Here is an 18,676-nt window from a genome sequence, read left to right on the forward strand (position 1 = left end):
GAAGAAAGACCACCTTGTTTTCTTTGATTCTACCCCAGCTTTTAACTGCACCCAGGGTGGGGAATGTTTCAAACCACCCAGAAACAATTTTTAAAAATGTAAACTGGCTATCATGTCAGAATTTGGAAATAATCTGTGCTCAAAACTCTTCCTATTATGAGTTACTTTCCGGGCCTAGCACCATGTGGGGCGGGGCAGGAAATAGTGGGAAGTAGGCAACTGGATTCTGGCTGTGTGACTCCCCCAGGCTGCCCACCAGTGGGGCAGGCTAATTAGGCTCACCTCTAGGGCAATCTTCCCCGGAACAAAACATCCACTTGGGATAAAAGCCAAGTCAATTACAAAACTCAAGGAGTTGCTGCAACCAGAAGTCTGCCAAGCTGCCAGCTCATTAAAGAGAAATCTTCTCCCTCTCTACATCTACCCCTAGTGACTTCATAAAACCGCAAGTCCTCGCCCAGAAAGCTCTGTGGACCCCTCCCAGGCCTGCACTGGGAATCGGCATGGTTGGAGCAGAGATTGGCCACAGGGCTTTGCCTGGGGCTGCCCATGGCTCCCTCCCTAGCTCCCTCGGGTCTGGACTCTGTGCAAGGCCTTCCCTGCCCACTCTACTTAAAAGTGCAACCCTGCTCCCAACCACCACTCCCCACCCCACCCTGACCCATCTCTTCTTTTTTTCTGTAGCACTTATCCTGCCTAATAGTTTATTTTATGCATTCATTTCATTTACTGCTGCCTCCTGCCACTGGAGTGTCAGCTCACGAGGGCAGATTTGTTTCTGAGACGTCCATGCTGACTCCCCAGGACCTGGGAGAGTGCTGGGCACACAGGAGGCCCTCAGTGAGTGGTTCTTGAATGAGGGACTTGATGAAGAGTTTACTTGATGTAGGCATCATTCCAGAAGCCTGTAATATTAGTGTACTCATATCAATTCCCACCTGCTCTCCACAACCCTATGGGGTAGGTACTATTATTAGCCCCCTTTCAAATGTAGAAGAAGGGGTGGGACGTTCCCAGCTCATTAGTGGCCATGTTGGAATTAAAAGTTCAGCAGCCCGACTCCAGCATAAGAGCACAGAGCCATGAAGCGTACCTTACCCACCAGCCTCTCCCGGGGCTCCCAACTCCGAATGCCTCTGCCTGGAGCCACTGGGTTCCCGCATCTTTCAAGACTGTTCAAGCAGCCCCTTCTTCGTGATGTCCCAGGGAGGACAGGCCCCATCCCGGCACCCGAGACACCTGAGGGTGGTCCCTGGTCTTCTTATCCAACACCCGCCCTGGACCACAAGCTTCTTGGGGGCAGCGTCTGTGCCTATCTCCTCACTGCCTGACTCAGCGCGGGCACTCAGAACATGTTCAGTGGGAAACAAAGAGCTGCCTCCTTTCACTTGAAAGCTTGGGTTCAGGAGAGGGCCTCCAGTGGCCTCTGACATGGCCCTATTTCCTCTGACCCAGGTGTAGGGCATGGCCCTTCCCTGCCAAGACAGTCTTCGGACTCTCCATCAGCCCAGCATGGTGGCTCACGGGTTCTCAGCCAATCCATTTCACTGCTGCGTATATCTCCTGAGCTCATCACTGAGGGCAGGCCAAGGGGCACAGATGCAGCTGGTTCAAACATTACCCCTGGCTCTCCAGGAAAGGCAAGAAGGTGGGATTACCAGTTGCTGACCTGCTCTACTGCAGGAAGTCTGGATAAAGTGCCAAGGGATGGTCCAGGAATTTTCCCCAAAATGGCTGACCGCCGAGCAGCAGATGCTCTAGAATGTCTAAGCTCCAGATCTGACAAGTACTGCATCCTCCATGGCCTCCACAACTGGAATTCAACCAAGACCTTAAGCCTCCTGACTCAGCCCCATAAATACAGAAACTAGTATTCAGAGGAACCAAATTATCAGACCACTATCCCAAGTCCAGACCACGGCCCTAGAAGACTAGCTTTGGTTCACTTATGAGCTTTCTAGAACAGCTGTGACCCTGTCAGCCTTACTCACTATGGGCACCTGGGCAGTGTGTCTACGAGACTCTGCCACTGTGTAGCTGTGAGCCTCCCTGTGACCCCACAGCTCTGTCCCTGCCTCCCTCCCAGGTCTTCTCTGAGCACTGTCACACTCCCTGGCCAAGACCCTAAACAGCTGTCCTCCCTGCAGCAGGTGAGCCCTCTCCACCTAGACACGCCCTCCGGCTCTGACCCCAGACCATGAGCACAAACCTGGAGAAGGGACAGAGGGCCGCCAGCACAGCACCGGTCCCCCGCGATCCTCTCCAGCACGGCGCAGTGCCGACAAGCTCCCTGACCGTCTCCAGCGTCTTGCGCTCACAGGGGTGAGGCTGGACCTTGCAGTCTGTGTCCACACGGCACACCGATGGAAAAGACAGGGTTACGCCTCCTTCTCCCAGCCATGGTTCCATCACCTTCAACCCTGGCCACCCTCTGCCTCTCGCAGGACAGAGCACACCAGGGCAGGGCCTCTGTTCTGCATTGGCTGGGCGGCCGGTCTCTGAGCATTTCCTCCACACACAGCTTTTATATCTTATGCACGTGTGTTCCTTCTACATAACATGCTCCTGGGGAGACCCGGACAATGACAACCAGGAATGCAGAGACCTCATCCCAGCTGAAGCATCCCTGTGCATGGCCGGGGAACTGACTTGGCTCTTCCCTCTGAAGAGGGGAGAGGCACAGGGGCCCCCAAGATCTGGGTCCCAAACCCTGGGCCCCTCTATCCCATGGAGACAAACTCAGGGTTCCCAGCTGACAAAGTCCACAGGGCCTGACACCGAGAGGTCGAGAGAGCAGAGCACCCCAGCGCCAAAGCTGCTAGACCCCATTCCTCTTGCCTTCCCCCTTCCTGGGGAGCCTCTTGACCTCTGGCCCTGGGGAACGTCCCAACCCCACTTTCACATGGGCAAGACCACTCCTTCCCAGCCTGGAAGGCTTACCTGGAGAGGCGGCAGTGCAGACAGCAGACTTGCTGAGGGTGCTTAAAAGACCATTGGTGGCATCGTCCACCTGCTCGGCCATGAGCACGTGCTGCTCCCTCGGCTCACTGGCCAGCGTGTGCAGCTCCTCCCACCTGTCCCCAGACCCCAGCAGAGAAGTTACAATAGCTCCTTGCCTGGCCCCTACCTTCCTGTCCAGCCATCCCCTATGCCATGGGCTCCATGGACAATAACACGACCCCACTGCTCCAGAAGCCGCTCAGCGGGAGCCTCACCCACCGAAGACTCGGTAAGGTCCAGCAGTGAACCAGAGCAAGGCCCCGAGGCTGCGAAAGCACGGGTCCTAACATGCACAAGCCCCCCCCCCTCCCCCGCAGCTTCAGAACCACCGGCTCTCACTGGAGACATGGTCCCCGTGGATGTAGTGGTCTGGCTGCGTCACCCACAGCTGATGAGAAAAATTTAACCAGAAAGAAAATGAAGGAAAGTGGTTGTGGGCGGCAGTAAGACGAGCACAAATGGGGCCAGCTTGTGATAGAGAAAAATCCTGACAAATGAGAAATGCGACGTACAAACTCAGAGGCCAGCAACGTGAGGATGTGTGGAGGAAGGAGCCAGCACCCTTCAAGAGCCAGAGGGCACTGCTCTTCGGGCCCGGGACCAAAATGACGTGTGGCATGACATCCTGGGGCGCGAAGAAAGCATTAAACGATGCTGAGAAACCTTTCCGAGAAGACAGGGTAGTCAGCAATGCATTTAGAATCCTGCCCACCAGAAATGGATCCAACAGACCAAGGTTTGGCAATGTGGCCGAAACTTCATTTCTCTCTCAGATTCACTTATGTAAAACTCCCCATTCTCTCTGAAGCCATGTAAACAGGACCTCCCCCCGCCCCAGGCTAGGACGGCACCTGGCACACACGGGGGCTTCAGGGGGCAGCTCTCCCGGCCCAGCAGCACATTTTCACAAAAGCCAGAGCTGAGAACCATCAGAGAAGGGGCTTAATGAATACTACCAGGAGGAAAGAGGCAGGTTTTTAATCTCATACAGAGCCTCCCTCTGCCGCAACAGTGGCTCTCCAACCGTGGTGGACATCAGAATCACTGAGGGCCAAACTGCCGATGGAGGCCGCTTGCCCCAGAGTTCCGGATTCAACGGGTTAGGGCCCGATCGTGTGCGTTCCTAACACGTTCTCGCTTGTTGATGCTGCTGGTCCAGGAAACACATTTTGAGAACCGCTGGTCAACAGTGACCTGGCCTTCGACCAGCAGTTGGGGCAGAAGGGTCAGGAGGGCCTGGAAACCCAACGGGCTTCCTCAGATGGTTCCTGTGGCTGAGCAGTGTCCCCTCTCCTGACCCCTGGCTTCTCGATTCCTCTAAGTGAGGGGTCCTCAAAGTATGGTCTGTGGGCCGGTGCAGGCCCCCAAATGTTTCACCCTCGTCCAGCACCAGACAAGCATAGACAGAGAATAAACACTTAGAACCTAATTGTACAGCAACTTGACAGAGTCCTTTTCGGTCTGCTTGGATCAAATAATAAACATTTGAGCTCATATTCTTTGTTTTTTATTTTACTTCCCTAGTAGCTCATTTGTATTGTATTTCTCTAAAGTCTCAGGCCACGACGGATTAACACACAAAACAAAGCAAACTGGACCTCTGGCACAGAGAGTCTGGGAGGCATGGCTCCTGCTAGCAGCTGGAGAACAAAGCCCAGAACGGGACACATATTTCCACCATCTGGGAGGCTCCATCCTCCCTGACAAACCGGGCACTAGGATGTGCAAGGTAGTCGATTCAGCACCGAGTGGGAGGGGGTGGGAGGTGAGCCAGGAAGCAACACCCTCCTCTCCTCTCTCACCGGGTTTATCTCCTCGTATGTGAGGACACACAAAGAGCCCACGAAAAGGTGGTCTCGCCACCAGTAACAACAACATGATGACGGTAGTGGTGACCGTCAGCACCACCAGGACGTGGCCCGGGATGTCCCCTTAGTACTACACATGCTGGTCCGTGGTGGTCTTTCCTCTCTGCACTGCCCCCCTAGGCGATCTTCAGGCCATGAATGCCATCCTCAAGTTCAAGGTCTCCATCCTCTCTCCTATGCCCCAGACTCCTACCTCAGCTGCTAACTCAGCTTCTCCACTCAGACGTCCCATCTGCACCTCAAACTTGACCTGAAACAGTACTCCGCTTCCCTAATTCTTCCTCAGTCTTCCCTATCTCAGGAAATAGCACCCCTTTCACTGTGGGGCTCAGGCCAAAATCCTTGACTTTTCCCTCCACATTCAATTCAGTGGCCACTCCGCAGCTCTGCCTTCAGAACAGACCCTCAGTCCAACCATTCCTCAGTGGCTCCCAGTGCTTCCCCACGCCACGCCACCATCACCTCTTGGGTGAGCAGCTCCAAAGGCTGCCTGACTCGATGCCCCACGTCCCCCAGTATTGCTTCTCCTTCCACCTGGCCCCGCCTTCTCTTCTCTACCTGGCAGGGTCATCTTCTAAAAAAGTTGGCCGATACGTGCCATTTCCCTGCTCAAAGCCATCGAAAGACTTCCCAATCTGCTCACAATAAACTCTCAAGTCTCGACTATGACTCGCAGAGTCTCTGGACCTGACTCCCACCTACCTCTTCTACCCTTTTTCTTGTAATCCACCCCTTGTTTGCCAGCTTCCAGACACTCGCTGGCGGATACACTAAGCTAGCTACTGCCTCAGGGCCTTCACGCTTGCCACCCGCCTGCCTACCCTGTTCTTTTTCCTGCTGTCTGGAAGACTTGCTACTCCTTTCACTCAAGTTTCTGCTCAAAAAAATCAACTCCTGACAGACCCCCTCTCTAAAATAGCTGGGCTGATTCTCGTCACTCTGTTGACCTCCTCCCTTCCCTTTTCTCCTTTGCATTTTATTTCTACCTGAAATTACATTACTTGTTTATTCACTTGTTTATCGTCTAGTTCCCTTCCTAGAACGAAGCTCTGTGAAGGCAGGCACCTGGTACGGTCTCTGTATCCCGAGAACTCAGAATAGTGTCTGGAGTATTTACTGACTGACAGAATTAAAAACGTACTAAGATTAACAGAGAGACTTCTGTGTGCAGGCACAGTACCAGGACCAGAGCCATTTCACTGAACACCAACGATGAGAGGCCCACAAAGGCACCCCAGTTCTAAGGTTGAGAGCAGTGCGGACTCGTGGAAAGCGTATTCCGGCATCTGGAGAGAGCGGTCCGGTGAGGGGAGCGGCCTGCCCAAGACCCCCCGCACTCTCCTGGCCCCAGGAGCGGGGCTGTGACTCAAGCTAATGCGAAGCCTTTCTCAGATTACTGGAAACACTAAACTGGAAGCATGAATCTGTTCTCTCCGGGGCGGAGGGGAGGGGGGGAAGCTGGGCGCGACCTGCAGCCACTGTCCTGGTCCCTCTGCGGGCCAGGCTGAGGGAACAGCAGGTGTGCATGGAGGACAGACCGGAGCACCATGGCGTTCAAGTCCCCAGCTCCTGCTCACCCCAAGGAACCCCTCACCCCCCAACCCACCCAGTACGATTAGAGGAGTCCGTGAATTCCCATTTCCGCCCACGTGAATTTGAGTCAAGTTTCTGGCACTGACGACCCAGTATTCAGCCTAAATTGGAGACAAGGCGCGCTCTCAGACTGGACGCTCCCTGCGCTCCGGCACGACATACGGAGCAAGGAAGGGACGGAGCCCAGGAAGGACCAGGGTGGCTTGGCTGCATCCCCTCCCTTCCTGTGGCTATGACGCGTCCCCACCGTCTCCAGGATGTCCCAGCGCGACCATGGCTTTTACCTTGGAAACCGGACCCCGACGGCGAATACGGTGACGCCTCTCTCCTTCAGCTGCTTGGCCGGCAGCGCCACGGGCCCTTGGGACCGCCCGTCGGTGACGACCACGAGGATCTGGGGCACAGACGCGTTTCTGCCCCCCGGGAACCCTCTGCGCAGAAGGTATTTCAGGGCGAGGCCTGTCTCTGTGCGCCCTCCTCTGAGCTCACACAGAGGGAGGAGACAAAGAGGAGTCAGTCGCCCGCGGACGTGAGGCCGGATGACAACCTGAAATGAGGGGCTCCTCGGTTACCAGTGACAGCCGTGCTCTCCAAGTGACAGTTCCAGCACGGGCGTGCACCCTCTCACCCTCTGAACCATAGTGAAGAGTAGAAATGAACTGTTCCCCGGGGACGGAAGGTTCACCCCGCACACTTCTGTTGTGTTACGTGATAGTGTCATTCTCTGCGTACGTCTTTTGACTCTCTTCTCACACCCACCCCAGCCCCGCCTCCGGTGACCGCTCAGGGCTGGCAACCCTGTGTGTCTAACAACCCCCCCCCCCCCCCCCCCCCGTCTATATCATCCTGTTACAGCTCAGCCTCTCCTTGGGGTGGGGAAGCAGACCCCTGAGCTGGAGAAAACCGTGTGCATCTGTAAGAGTCAAGGGCAGGGCTTTGATCCGAGGGTCCGAGGGGGGTCACCTCTGTGATCAGGCCTTCCTGGCTCACTTCCAGCTCAGGGTTGGGTGCTGGAGGGCTGAACTGATGGACGGCTTCCAGATCAGGGGACGGTCCGCTGAGCTTGGAATCCCAGTGCAGAGTCTCTACTAAATCTTACAGCAGGGGGCTCCCACAGTCCTGGGGGGGAGGCTGCCAGCTCTCAGAGTCAAGCGGGCAGAAAATGGTGAATCCCCACAACGGGTTTTAGGCCAAACCTTTCAGTGGGTGGCAACACATCCGACATGAAAAACGGTGTTGGGGCCGATGGAATCACCACGGGTATTAACTGTACACACAGAGTAAACTGTCAGATGGTCGCTCTGCAATGCTAATCACAGACGTGGATCTGGGGGTGCACAATTATTCTCAGATCACACGGACTGTCAGGGAAGACAATGCCTGCCTCTCACAGGGCCCAACAGGGGTTCTTCTTCTGTGCAAACATACAACTGCCAGGAGGCATGGCCAATCTCTCCGGGTGTGTGAATGCCTGTGTGTGTGTGTGTGTGTGTGTGTGTGTCTGTGAGAGAGAGAGAGAGAGAGAGAGAGAGAGAGAATGTGTGTATACTTTTTAAACGCAACACTGAAAACGCTCAGTTCTCATGCAAGCCTGACATGGTCCTCCTGCCTCCTGAGGGCATCTCTCCTGATCTGCTCTCCCCCAAGCAGCTCCTCAGGGATCCATCCAGGCTCCTTTCATTTTGGGGTTCCTCCTTCCTCTCAGTCCTCAAAGACCTCTCCATCCAGCAGAGAGGTGAGGAAGAGCAAGGAGGAGTGTGCTTGGAAGGATTTATGGGGCAGGCCCAGAATATTCTTCACTTTTACTGCTTTCTGTCCTAAGTGAGCTCTTGAAGGGCAATTCTCTCTGCGGAGCTCCATTAAGTTAGTAAATGTCAACAAGAGTGGCTAGCTCCTAGAATCAAGACTCTGTCTACTCCACATCAGCGTCTGCATCGATCAGAAAGCCAGCTTTCAGCCCCCTGGTGTTTACTGTGGACCCTCTAAATGGAAGATGGTGAGGGGGAGACCAGGAAGCATAACGTGATCCCAGCCTCATCCAACGATCGGTCTAGCTGAATAAACAGGACCTGCCAGCAAATAATCATCATCAATGAGAGGATGACCATTAACAAGAGTTCTGAGGAGGGCCTCATGGTGGAGAGGAGCTGTCGGGAACAGGCTCCAGGGGAAGAGGCCACTCCAGTCAAGGGAACGGGTGTAAGCAAAGACACTGGGGAGCACCACCAGCGCATCCTGGGGCCGGTGAGCAGAGTCTGGCTTGGGCAAGGGGGTTGTTCAAGGGGAGCAGAGCACACCAGGTACCCCCACCCTTCCTCACGCTGTGCTGGGTCGCACATGAGATACTGAGGACAACCAAGAGGATTTTGATTTCCGAGAAGACTACTACCTTTACCAAACCTTGTGTGTCTGTGAGGAGTCTTCCTCTAAGGTTCCTGGAAGGCAAACGGTCTTCCGCTTCTAAAGGATAATACTCGCACTGATTTTCCACTTCACGCCAAATACTTCACCTGCTCCTGTTACTGAATGTAATCCTTCCAACTGTGGTAAAGGGTGTTCATATTAGGGGCGCCTGGGTGGCACAGCGGTTAAGCGTCTGCCTTCAGCTCAGGGCGTGATCCCGGCGTTATGGGATCAAGCCCCACATCAGGCTCTTCCGCTATGAGCCTGCTTCTTCCTCTCCCACTCCCCCTGCTTGTGTTCCCTCTCTCGCTGGCTGTCTCTATCTCTGTCGAATGAATAAATTAAAAAAAAAAATTTTAAAAAAAAAGGGTGTTCATATTACCCTCGTTTAACAGATGAGGAAACTCCAGCCCAGAGAACAGTACTACTAACTGCTAATATTTCCAGAGCACTTCTCACGTGGCAGGCACGACTGTGCACTCGTGTGTGTGTGTGTGTGTGTGGGCAGGTGCTAAGCTCAGGTAATTCTCACCATAGCTCTCTCAGATACGGGAGTCCAGGGAAAGGCCTTATCAAAGGTCACACAGCTCATGAACGTGGAGGCAGAACTTGAACCCTGGACCCTCCACCTTCAGAACCCAAGTTCTTAACCAACACATTATACAGCCATTCTAGTGGAGCTCAGAACTAGAGTTTAAACAGTCAGGCTGATTCCAAAGCCAGTGGTCTCTCTCTCTAGTGGTTGGGCTAAATCCAGCCTAGTGCCAATTTTTACAGATAAAATTTTACTGGGAAACAGCCATGCCCATTCATTTATGTATTGTCTATGCAGAGACCACATGGCTGGCAAAACTTGAGATATTTACTCTACAGCTCTTCACTGGAAAAGTTTACTGACCCCTGCTCTATACCGTTTGACCTAAATGGTCACAATGCTCTCTGCTCACCAAAAGCCAAGGTGCCCCAGTGACCACAGAGCTCCCTGGGCCTTCATGCCCCTGGCAGTGTGCCCCCACGAGCCTCCTGGCTGTGGTTAGAGAGAAATCAAATGTCAAAGACATGGGAGCCCAGGCTCCCAACTGTCCTGGCCTGTGGGACGTCTGCCCTTCATACCACAGCACACAAATGCCTGCGCCATCTGTCCTCTCCACTTCTGCTGCCTAACCCACCCTTCCCACTGGAACTCTGCAGGTCAGGTGAGATTCTTAAAGACTTCTGAACTCTGAGAAACGAGGAGAAACCCTGCCACATCTGCGTTTCTTACTCTGTGGAGCATTTCTAACTCAGCGACTGTTCTGAGCTCAGGGTCTGGCTCCAGACAACAGAGGTCTGAGGCTAGAGTCTCTCCAAAATTTTTCCAATTTGTCTCAAACGGGACTAAACCAGATTGAAAGTGAAGCCTCACAGACTACTGTCCCAGGGAGTTGCGACTGCAATGCATGGACCTTTTTTGGCAGGGGTGGGGTGGGTTTTGTTTTTTTTTTTAAAGATTTTATTTATTTATGTGACAGAGAGACAGCCAGCGAGAGAGGGAACACAGCAGAGGGAGTGGGAGAGGAAGAAGCAGGCTCCCAGCGGAGGAGCCCGATGTCGGACTCGATCCTGGAATGCCGGGATCACGCCCTGAGCCAAAGGCAGACGCTTAACGACTGCGCTACCCAGGCGCCCCTGGGGTGGGGTTCTAGAATCTATACATCTTGCCACTCAAGTGGGTTAAAGAACACGGGCTCTAGAGCCAGTGGGGCTCAAATATTAGATCTGAAATTTATTAGCCACGGAAACTAGAAAAGTTACTTAACCTGAGACTCCGTTTCCTTCCCTGTTAAGGTAGGGAAAGTAACAGCACTGAGGATTAAATGCTACACCCAGTGTCTCCTAGTACCTGGTGACCGCTCCACCAGTGAGAGTTACATGATAAACTAACTAGCAGCCCTACTCCAAGAAGTTTATCTTTTAAGTTAGTCTTAAAATTCGAATGAGCATAAAAATCCCTGGGGAGGCAGAATAATGGAGAATCTCAGACCCTATCATCAGAGACTCCAAACTGGTGGTGGGTGTGTGACCAGGCTGAGAATCTACATTTTAAACCCGCTTCCTCTGCCCCAATGACTCTGATGCAGGTAATCCATGGAACAGATTCTGAAAAATAATTCATCAGAAAACTCACTGTTGGTAGAGGGTTGGATTACAGGCCAGGTTTTTTTTCTTTTTTAAATCAATAGACAAAAATCTTGGAATCAATGTAAATGTACTCTGTTAGAGGAATGATTTAATATACTATGATAGTTCAATTGATTGGGTTATTAAATAACCATTAAAAAGGGCCAGCGTGAAAGATAATGCAGCTTTATGCAAAAAGACACACCAAATAAGTTAAAAAAGAACAAAAGCTTTGTAATTATAACTCCTCTAAAAGCTATGTGTAAATGTTAATGTGGCTTGAAAGACACCACGGATAGCTAGAAAAGCCCTATGCTAAGGTAAAGTGGTGAGTGCTATTTCCGCAGAGCTATATAAATACAGTCCAACTCTGATAAAGCTACAGATAGGGTCCAAAAAAAAAAATGCAATCACAGAAAATCAGAGTTGCTGCATTCTTGGGAGATTAGGGAAATGGCTGAGGGAGCCCGCGTAGCCAGCTGGCCGGGAGCTCTGGAAATTCAGAGCAGATTTGGCTGCCCATGCTTTATCCGATTTTATGTTATCACAGGGTGCAATACTGGAAGGTTAGGTTGCAGTATTTTTTAAACTTCTTATTGCATAGTAGCGATAAGTGGTTGTCAGGACGGTTCCTTAGCCACCTCAAAACACACTTTCAGGGGATCGCTGTGGTCTAAAAGGCAAGTATCTGGGGGTCTGGGTAGAGCTGTCCTAATCAGTCCAACATTTAAAATTTCACTGCGGGAAAAGGGTAGAGTCCCGGGGAGGTCATCACTCCCACTCAGCCAACATTCCTCTGTACTGATTAATAACAACGTCTTAATGTTTAGTGGCCTCAGCGACCCTGCAGCTGTGGCCAAAAAGTTAGTTACTGCCTCCTTGCCGTGTTTGCCACCTCTTAGAGTCATCCTAGGACACACGAGCGCTGACCATGCACAGCCCCATGAGAAGAGCTGACCTTCTTCAGACACAAAAAGAGGTTTCCTCCTCCACCCGCCGTGTCCTCATCTGGCACCTTCTTACTGAGTCTTGGGACTTCCTGTGTTGTGAACAATGCTCTCAAGCCCTCCGTTATAACTTTCACCACAGCTGAGAAGAGGACCAACCAACTCTTCGGGGGGCGGGAAGGAAGGGTGGAAAGAAGTGGAAAAGGACAGCTGGGTGGGGACCACTAGATGAGCCGCAGGACTCCGTGGTCCTGGCCAAGTCACCTGCTCCTTCTCAACCTCACTAGTCTCTTCCGTAAAATAACAGGTTGGAATAGATCCTGGATAATCTCTAAAGTGCCTTTTGGAACCAATCTGCTGCAATTTGCTTTGTTTTCAGAAGAGCGCGGAGCCAGATGATGGAGTCAAAGTCACCCGAACCATTTTTGACTTTCAGTCCTAAACTTAAACCAACAGGTTACTTTTTCTTCTGCCAAGGTTAGCATGCATATAATGGGTACAAAGATGTTTTTGTAATAAAACGTTATATCAGTAATGATATACTTCTTATACCATAAAATTCACCCTTTTAGAAGTATACAATTCCCTGGTTTTTTAGCATATTCACAGAGTTATGCAACCATCCCCACTAAGTCCAAAACATTTCATCGTCCCCGAAAGAAGCCCTACACCCCTTAGCAGTCACTCCCTACTCCTCCTCCCCACCGCCCCTGGTAGTGACTAATCTGCTTCTGTCTCCAGAGATGTGCCCATTCCAGACGTTTCATATAACTGAAGTCATACGGCATGTGGTCTTGTGTGTCTGGCTTCTTTCACTGAGGACGCTATTTTCAAGGTTCATCCATGTTGGAGCATGAATCATGTCATCCTTCCTTTTTATGGCTGAATAATATTCCATCGTTTGGATATATCCCATTTGGTTGATCTATTCATTCACTGGACATTTGTGTTGTTTCCATTTTCTGGCAATTATAAACAATGCTGCTCTGAACATCAGTATACAAGCTTCTTCTAAGGGCATACAGTTTCAATTCGTTCAGAGTAGAGTCATTGGGTCACATGGTAAGTCTGTGTTTACCTCCCAGACTGTTTCCAAAGCTGCTGCACCATTTTACAATCCTACCAGCGGTGCTTGAGGGTTCGAATTTCTCCACATCCCTTCCAACACTTGCTACTGTCTATCTTAGCCTTGCTAATGGGCGTAACGTGGTAGCTCATTACAGTTTCGATTCGCACTTCCTTAATGACTAAGGACACTGAGCATCTTTTTGAGTGCTTATTGACCATTTATATATCTTCTCTGGAGAAATATCTGTTTACAAGGTTTCTTGATGATGAAAATGTTCTAAAATTAGATTACAGTAATGGTTGCATAACTCTGGAAAATACACTCAAAATCACTGAATCATACATGTTAAATGTGTGAACTTCACGGTATTTAAATTATAGGTCAATACAGATGTTTTTAACATGCGTAATAATCACAGGGCAGGGAGGCAGTGGGAGAGACCTTTTAAAAGTATAGATCCTAAGTATCCTAAGCCCGGAGAGGGATTCGGTAGGTTTGGGAGGGAACCAAGGCACCTGCATTTTTGACCCACTCCCGAGGCAACTCCGACCCAGACCTTCTGACCAAAGACCTCACTTTAACAAGGGCTGCTCTGGGTATGGGAGCCCAAGACTGTTTCTCTATAGGAAACCATTCTTGGCGGCCTCAAGGGTAGAAGGCTCCAAGGGAACTGGAGAGACCAGTGTACACTAATGTCATTTTAAACAAACATTTCAATGTGCTCTTTTTTCTTGTACTTTCTTGCCTTTCACTTGCCTCTCGTTCTGTTCGGGGTACCCCTGGGCTGGGATAAATAGCCAGAGATGAAGTCACTTGGGGTGCCTGGGGGCCTGTAGTGCCCCCAAAGTTCCTGCTGTGCCCAGTGTAGGGACGTGGGCTTCTTGAGGGCATGGTGGATGTACAGAGGCCCATGACTGGAGAAAGGGATGCACGGTCCAGGGCCTTTGCAACTGGAGTTGGTGGCTGGCTACAAATGGCTGGGACCACAGACGTCAGCGGGACGTCAGTGCACACATGCACAAAGGGGCAGCAGACACCACAGAGGATCCAGAGATCAGAGTGGAAGGAAAGGCACTCTTCTGGCGAGTTTGTGAATGTGTGTGTGTGACATGTGTATACGACACGCTTTCATATACATATAGATACGTGTGTGTATAGAAAATACATGTATATAAAACATACACAAAATATGCGTATACTGACATATGCATATTTGCATATACACACACATCAGCTGACTTGTACTGTGAATAACGTTATGACCCTACTACATACATAACGTATAGAACACATATGTGTATGAGCTCTCCAGACCAGAGTCACACTGGAGGACAATCAACGTAAACAGCTATTTGTCATTTTTAAAGCATTCTTAATAACAGAGGGACGCTGACTCTTTCTAGGAGACAAAAACAAGGCTCCAAGAAGCATGGTGAGCCGTCCCAGCTGCAGTGGTCACCAGGGAAAGAACTGGGAGAAAGAGCCAATGTTCTTCCCACCACCTCCTGCCCTTGACGGGTCTCGACCTTCACGAGCCACTCGGTCCCAGGTTCACGGACAACTCCACACAAAAGCAGCAAAAAGACTTTCTTTTTTAACTGGCATGTAAGTTCTCACCCGGGACACTGTTATGTAATAATAAGGAGCAGTCTTGAGGAGGGAATTCTCATTACCCACTGTGCACAGCTGGGGTTCTAGAAGCCAAACCACAGCCCTCTCTCAGGCCAAACACACCCTTTGAGGGAGCAATTTTAAGAGCAGCTGGCTTCATCCTAACCATGGCGGTATCTGATCATACATACTTGAAGACCATCCTCTTGATTTTTGCCTTCACTTCCTGTTGGGATGAAAACCAATCCAAGGGGAATTCCAGACGAGGAGCGGAACTGAACTGGAGTGCCCCCACTCTGACCTGCAGTAGGAGACAGAGGGCCCAGGGATCTGAGAGCGAGGTCAAGTCACAAACATTCCTCAGGGAAAAGAAGGGACGAGAAAGGTGAATGACCCTGCCTCCCGCCCACTCAACAAATACCAAGGCTTTCTCCAGTGCCCCTAAAAGAAGGTTCTGAAGACCAGCAGCAGCAGCTGGAAGGAAACAGTGAATCTGCCTATGTGCTGTACTGACAACCACCAATTCAAACTTCTCAACCCACATTCTGGCAGTTCTCCCGGCTGGGCTGTGAGCAACTGTTGGGCGGGGTCTCTGGTCACACCTCTCTAAAGGCCTCCCAGGTGCAAACTCACACGTTATTTCATTTAACCCAGAGGCACCATCAATACTCACATGGCTGCTGGAGAGACTAAAATGTAGAGAGGACACGGATCTGGCCCAGGGCTAGTAAGAAGGGGACCCGGGCCATTGGACTTTGCCTCCGACCCTCACTAAGCCTCAGTTACACAGCTTGCCTTCCTAGCCAGCACGGGCCTTCAGCACAATGCTGCCGACCCAACCCAGGGTGCAGCAGAAGTGACCCACGGCCACCACGCACACATCCTCGGGTGGGTGTGGGGCAGTCCCTCCAGGCCTGCGCCTGCCAAGCTGGGCAAAGGCCGGCTCTGCAGACCGGAGTCACACTGGAGGACAATTAGCATCTAAACCGGAGACGAGCAACACTGGCGCTGGAGTGCCTCCACGGTGGAAGCGGAGCCACGGGTGCTTCCGAACAGATCTCGCATCCTCATCTACGAAGCCATTTAAGAAAATCCAACGCCTTCCAAAACCAGAGACAGAAAACTGAATGAAGTCACCTTCTGGGCCCTTAGGACACTAGCCTGTCTTGAGCAGAAAAGGCTATACACACTTAGGCCTCATCTGGAGGGCCCAAGCCCTGCACCCGATCGCCGGCTCTCCAAAACCCCAGGAGAAACTGCATTCTGAGCTACTATGCTCTTAACTAACCCCAGTCCTGGCCAAGATTGCAAAGAGGCCGAGTGATTCATAGTTAAGCAATGAGGCTGCCTTTTACCTACTACTGGAGCTGCTTCACTGCTGATCCCCGAACAGGCATGGTGCTTTGGAGGCCATCAAAGCACTCAGCCCCCCCGGGCCAGCTGCATCTGCGCCCGGTGAGTACGGCCCAACGGACCTTGCTCTAACAGGAAGTTCTAAGGAGGAGCTGGTGAGCATCTTCAGGGGAAAGACATTTAAGTCTTGGGTGGGCATGTGTGGGAGATGGACACTGGAAAACAGCAGTGAAGCTCAGGAGATTCTGAGGAACAACCCTTTTGAAATCTCCCTCGAAGTTAGCTTGTGATCAAGTGGCATCTCCAACTGGTGGAGAAAAGATGGTCCAGTCAGTAAGTGATATTGGGACAACTGAACAGCCACCTACAAAACAGAGGATCAATCACAAATGGATTCAAGATTTACACGTGAAAAAAATGTAATCATGAAAGTTCTAGAAGAAAACTTGAAAGAATTTCTTTCTAACTTCAAAGTGGAAAAAGACCTTACTGAGCCTTGAAATCCAGAAGCCATAAAGGAAAAGGTTGGTAAATCTGACTAAATAAAGAAAAGTTCTGCAGGGCAAAACATGCCAGAATGCCATCAAAAAAGAAGATAAATGGAAAAGTTGTTTGCAACTCAAGTCAGAGACATAGGGTTAGCTTTCCCAATATGTAAAGAGTGTCTAGGAATTGATACGTAAAAGACCAACAACACAATAGAAAAATGGGCAAAGTGATCACACAGGAAATACAAATGCCTCTTTAGTATGAGAAAAGGTGCTTAACTGTACCACATAGAGATGTAGCAAAAAGCTAAACATCATGTTTGCAGGGGAAACTAGCAAGTTCTCAAACATTTCTGGTAAGAACATAAATGTTACTGCATCCATGGAGAGCAATTTGTCAATATTTATTGAAAGTTACGATTGCAGGGGCGCCTGGTGGCTCAGTTGATTAAGCATCTGCCTTCAGCTCAGGTCATGACCTTGGGGTACTGGGATAGAGATGGGCATCAGGCTCCCTGCTCAGTGGGGAGTCTGCTTCTCCCTCTGCTCCCTCCCCTCGGCTTGTGCTCTCTCTCATTCATTCTCTGATAAATAGATTAAAAATCTTTTTTAAAAAAGTTATAATTACATAGAGCTACTGGGAATTTATCCTACAGATCTACTTCCATATATGTGAAATAATGGATTTACAAGCTCACGGTATATTTGTAATATCAAATGTCCATCAATAGGGGACTGATTAAACCTCAGAAAATCCTTACGACAGAATGTTAATAAGCTGTAAAAAAACAATACAGATCTATATTAGTGCCTATGTTACGTATATACGCAGATACGGAAAGACTTCCAAGATAACTTGAAGAGAAAAAGGCGAGGGATAGAACAGCGCATATAGAATGATAAACTGCGTATTGCTTGTGTTTGCACGAAGCGATTCTGGAAGGGTGCTCAAGCAAGCAGGTAGGGACGGGGCGCCTGGGTGGCACAGTCGGTTACACGTTCTACTCTCAGTTTCAGCTCAGAGTCGTGGGATTAAGCCCAGCGTCCGGCGGCACACTCGGCATGGAGTCGGCTTGAGACTCTCTCTCCCTCTCGCTCTGCCCCCTCCCCACCATGTGCACGCACGCTCGTGCACTCTCTCTCTCAAATAAAAATCTTTTTTTTTTTTTTTTAAAGCAAGCAGGTAGGAAAGCTGGGGAGATGGAAAATATGTGAGCAGAAGGGACACTAGCATTGAATCTGCTCTAATTAAACCATGTGAATGGATTCCTTAGTTAAAAACCAACTCCCTTGAGACCAGCAGCTGGGTGTATTTTCTTGAATTAAACAGGAAGGATACAACTTCAAAACAAAACAAGATGGAAATAGCTCGAGTCAGTGGTTAAGGCATTTAATGTAATTGGTGGTTTGGGAGCAAAGTAGTTGCCTTTTATCTTGGGTTCACTGTATGCTCAGGAGCGAGCCTGCCCAGATTTCTCACTGCAGCGAAATGGCCCTGCCGCAATCACTGTATTAGAGCCAGGAGGCGAACTTCTCAGCTTTTAATCGCCGGGAGGAAGACTTCAAACACATTCAATCCACCTCCACAACAGAGCATCCATAAGAAGCCTTAATTGACAGCAACCTGAAGAAAGTAAGGTGCAGAGCCCTTGCACACAGAGCTATAAGAAGTCACAGAAACGCAGCGGCGAACGCACAAAACGTGAAGCACAATCAGACCGAACCCTCTGAAACGGGTCTCCTGCAAACACCCTTTGCTAGCATTCCAGGCAGTCTGAGCGGCTCAAGGTCCAGACGCTCACTCGCTCACTGCAACAGAACCTCCCAACCCCGTTACTCAATGAATCTTGCTGCGAAAGAGAGTTTTTCTCAGGTCGAGCCCAAATAGAACTCTCTGGACGCCCAGATTCTATCTGAATGAAACAGAGCCACTCTTGCACCCTCTTTCACCTGAACCTGATAATCAGCTTCCCTCATCTATGGAAGTTTCCAGAGTGCTCACTGTGCTGGCTCCTTGTGGTGGGCACTGTCTGGTTTGCCAGTTTCTAACCTAAAAATCAGCCTCTGGAACATAATGCCACAATCTAGATGTGGTCTGGCAACACCGAGTTTTAATTCCCTGAACTCTGGGGACCTGTGGTTGACACAGCTGTACCAGCATGCACCAGCCACGAAGTCTTTTGT

General features: G+C 50.6%; 1 protein-coding gene across 1 annotated transcript in view; it reads right to left on the minus strand.

Annotated features, from left to right (window-relative positions):
* Positions 1-18,676, minus strand: part of VWA2 (von Willebrand factor A domain containing 2) — a 45,701-nt gene that overhangs the window by 10,238 nt on the left and 16,787 nt on the right. Inside the window, exons 6-9 of the mRNA XM_026494179.4 lie at positions 14,843-14,952; positions 6,746-6,940; positions 2,941-3,074; positions 2,210-2,342 (exon numbers count right to left, since the gene is read on the minus strand). Of these exons, the coding sequence (XP_026349964.3) occupies positions 2,210-2,342; positions 2,941-3,074; positions 6,746-6,940; positions 14,843-14,952 (572 nt within the window). The remainder of the gene's footprint in view (positions 1-2,209; positions 2,343-2,940; positions 3,075-6,745; positions 6,941-14,842; positions 14,953-18,676) is intronic.

Source organism: Ursus arctos, unplaced genomic scaffold (assembly GCF_023065955.2).
Source record: "Ursus arctos isolate Adak ecotype North America unplaced genomic scaffold, UrsArc2.0 scaffold_7, whole genome shotgun sequence".
Lineage (NCBI taxonomy): Eukaryota > Metazoa > Chordata > Mammalia > Carnivora > Ursidae > Ursus > Ursus arctos.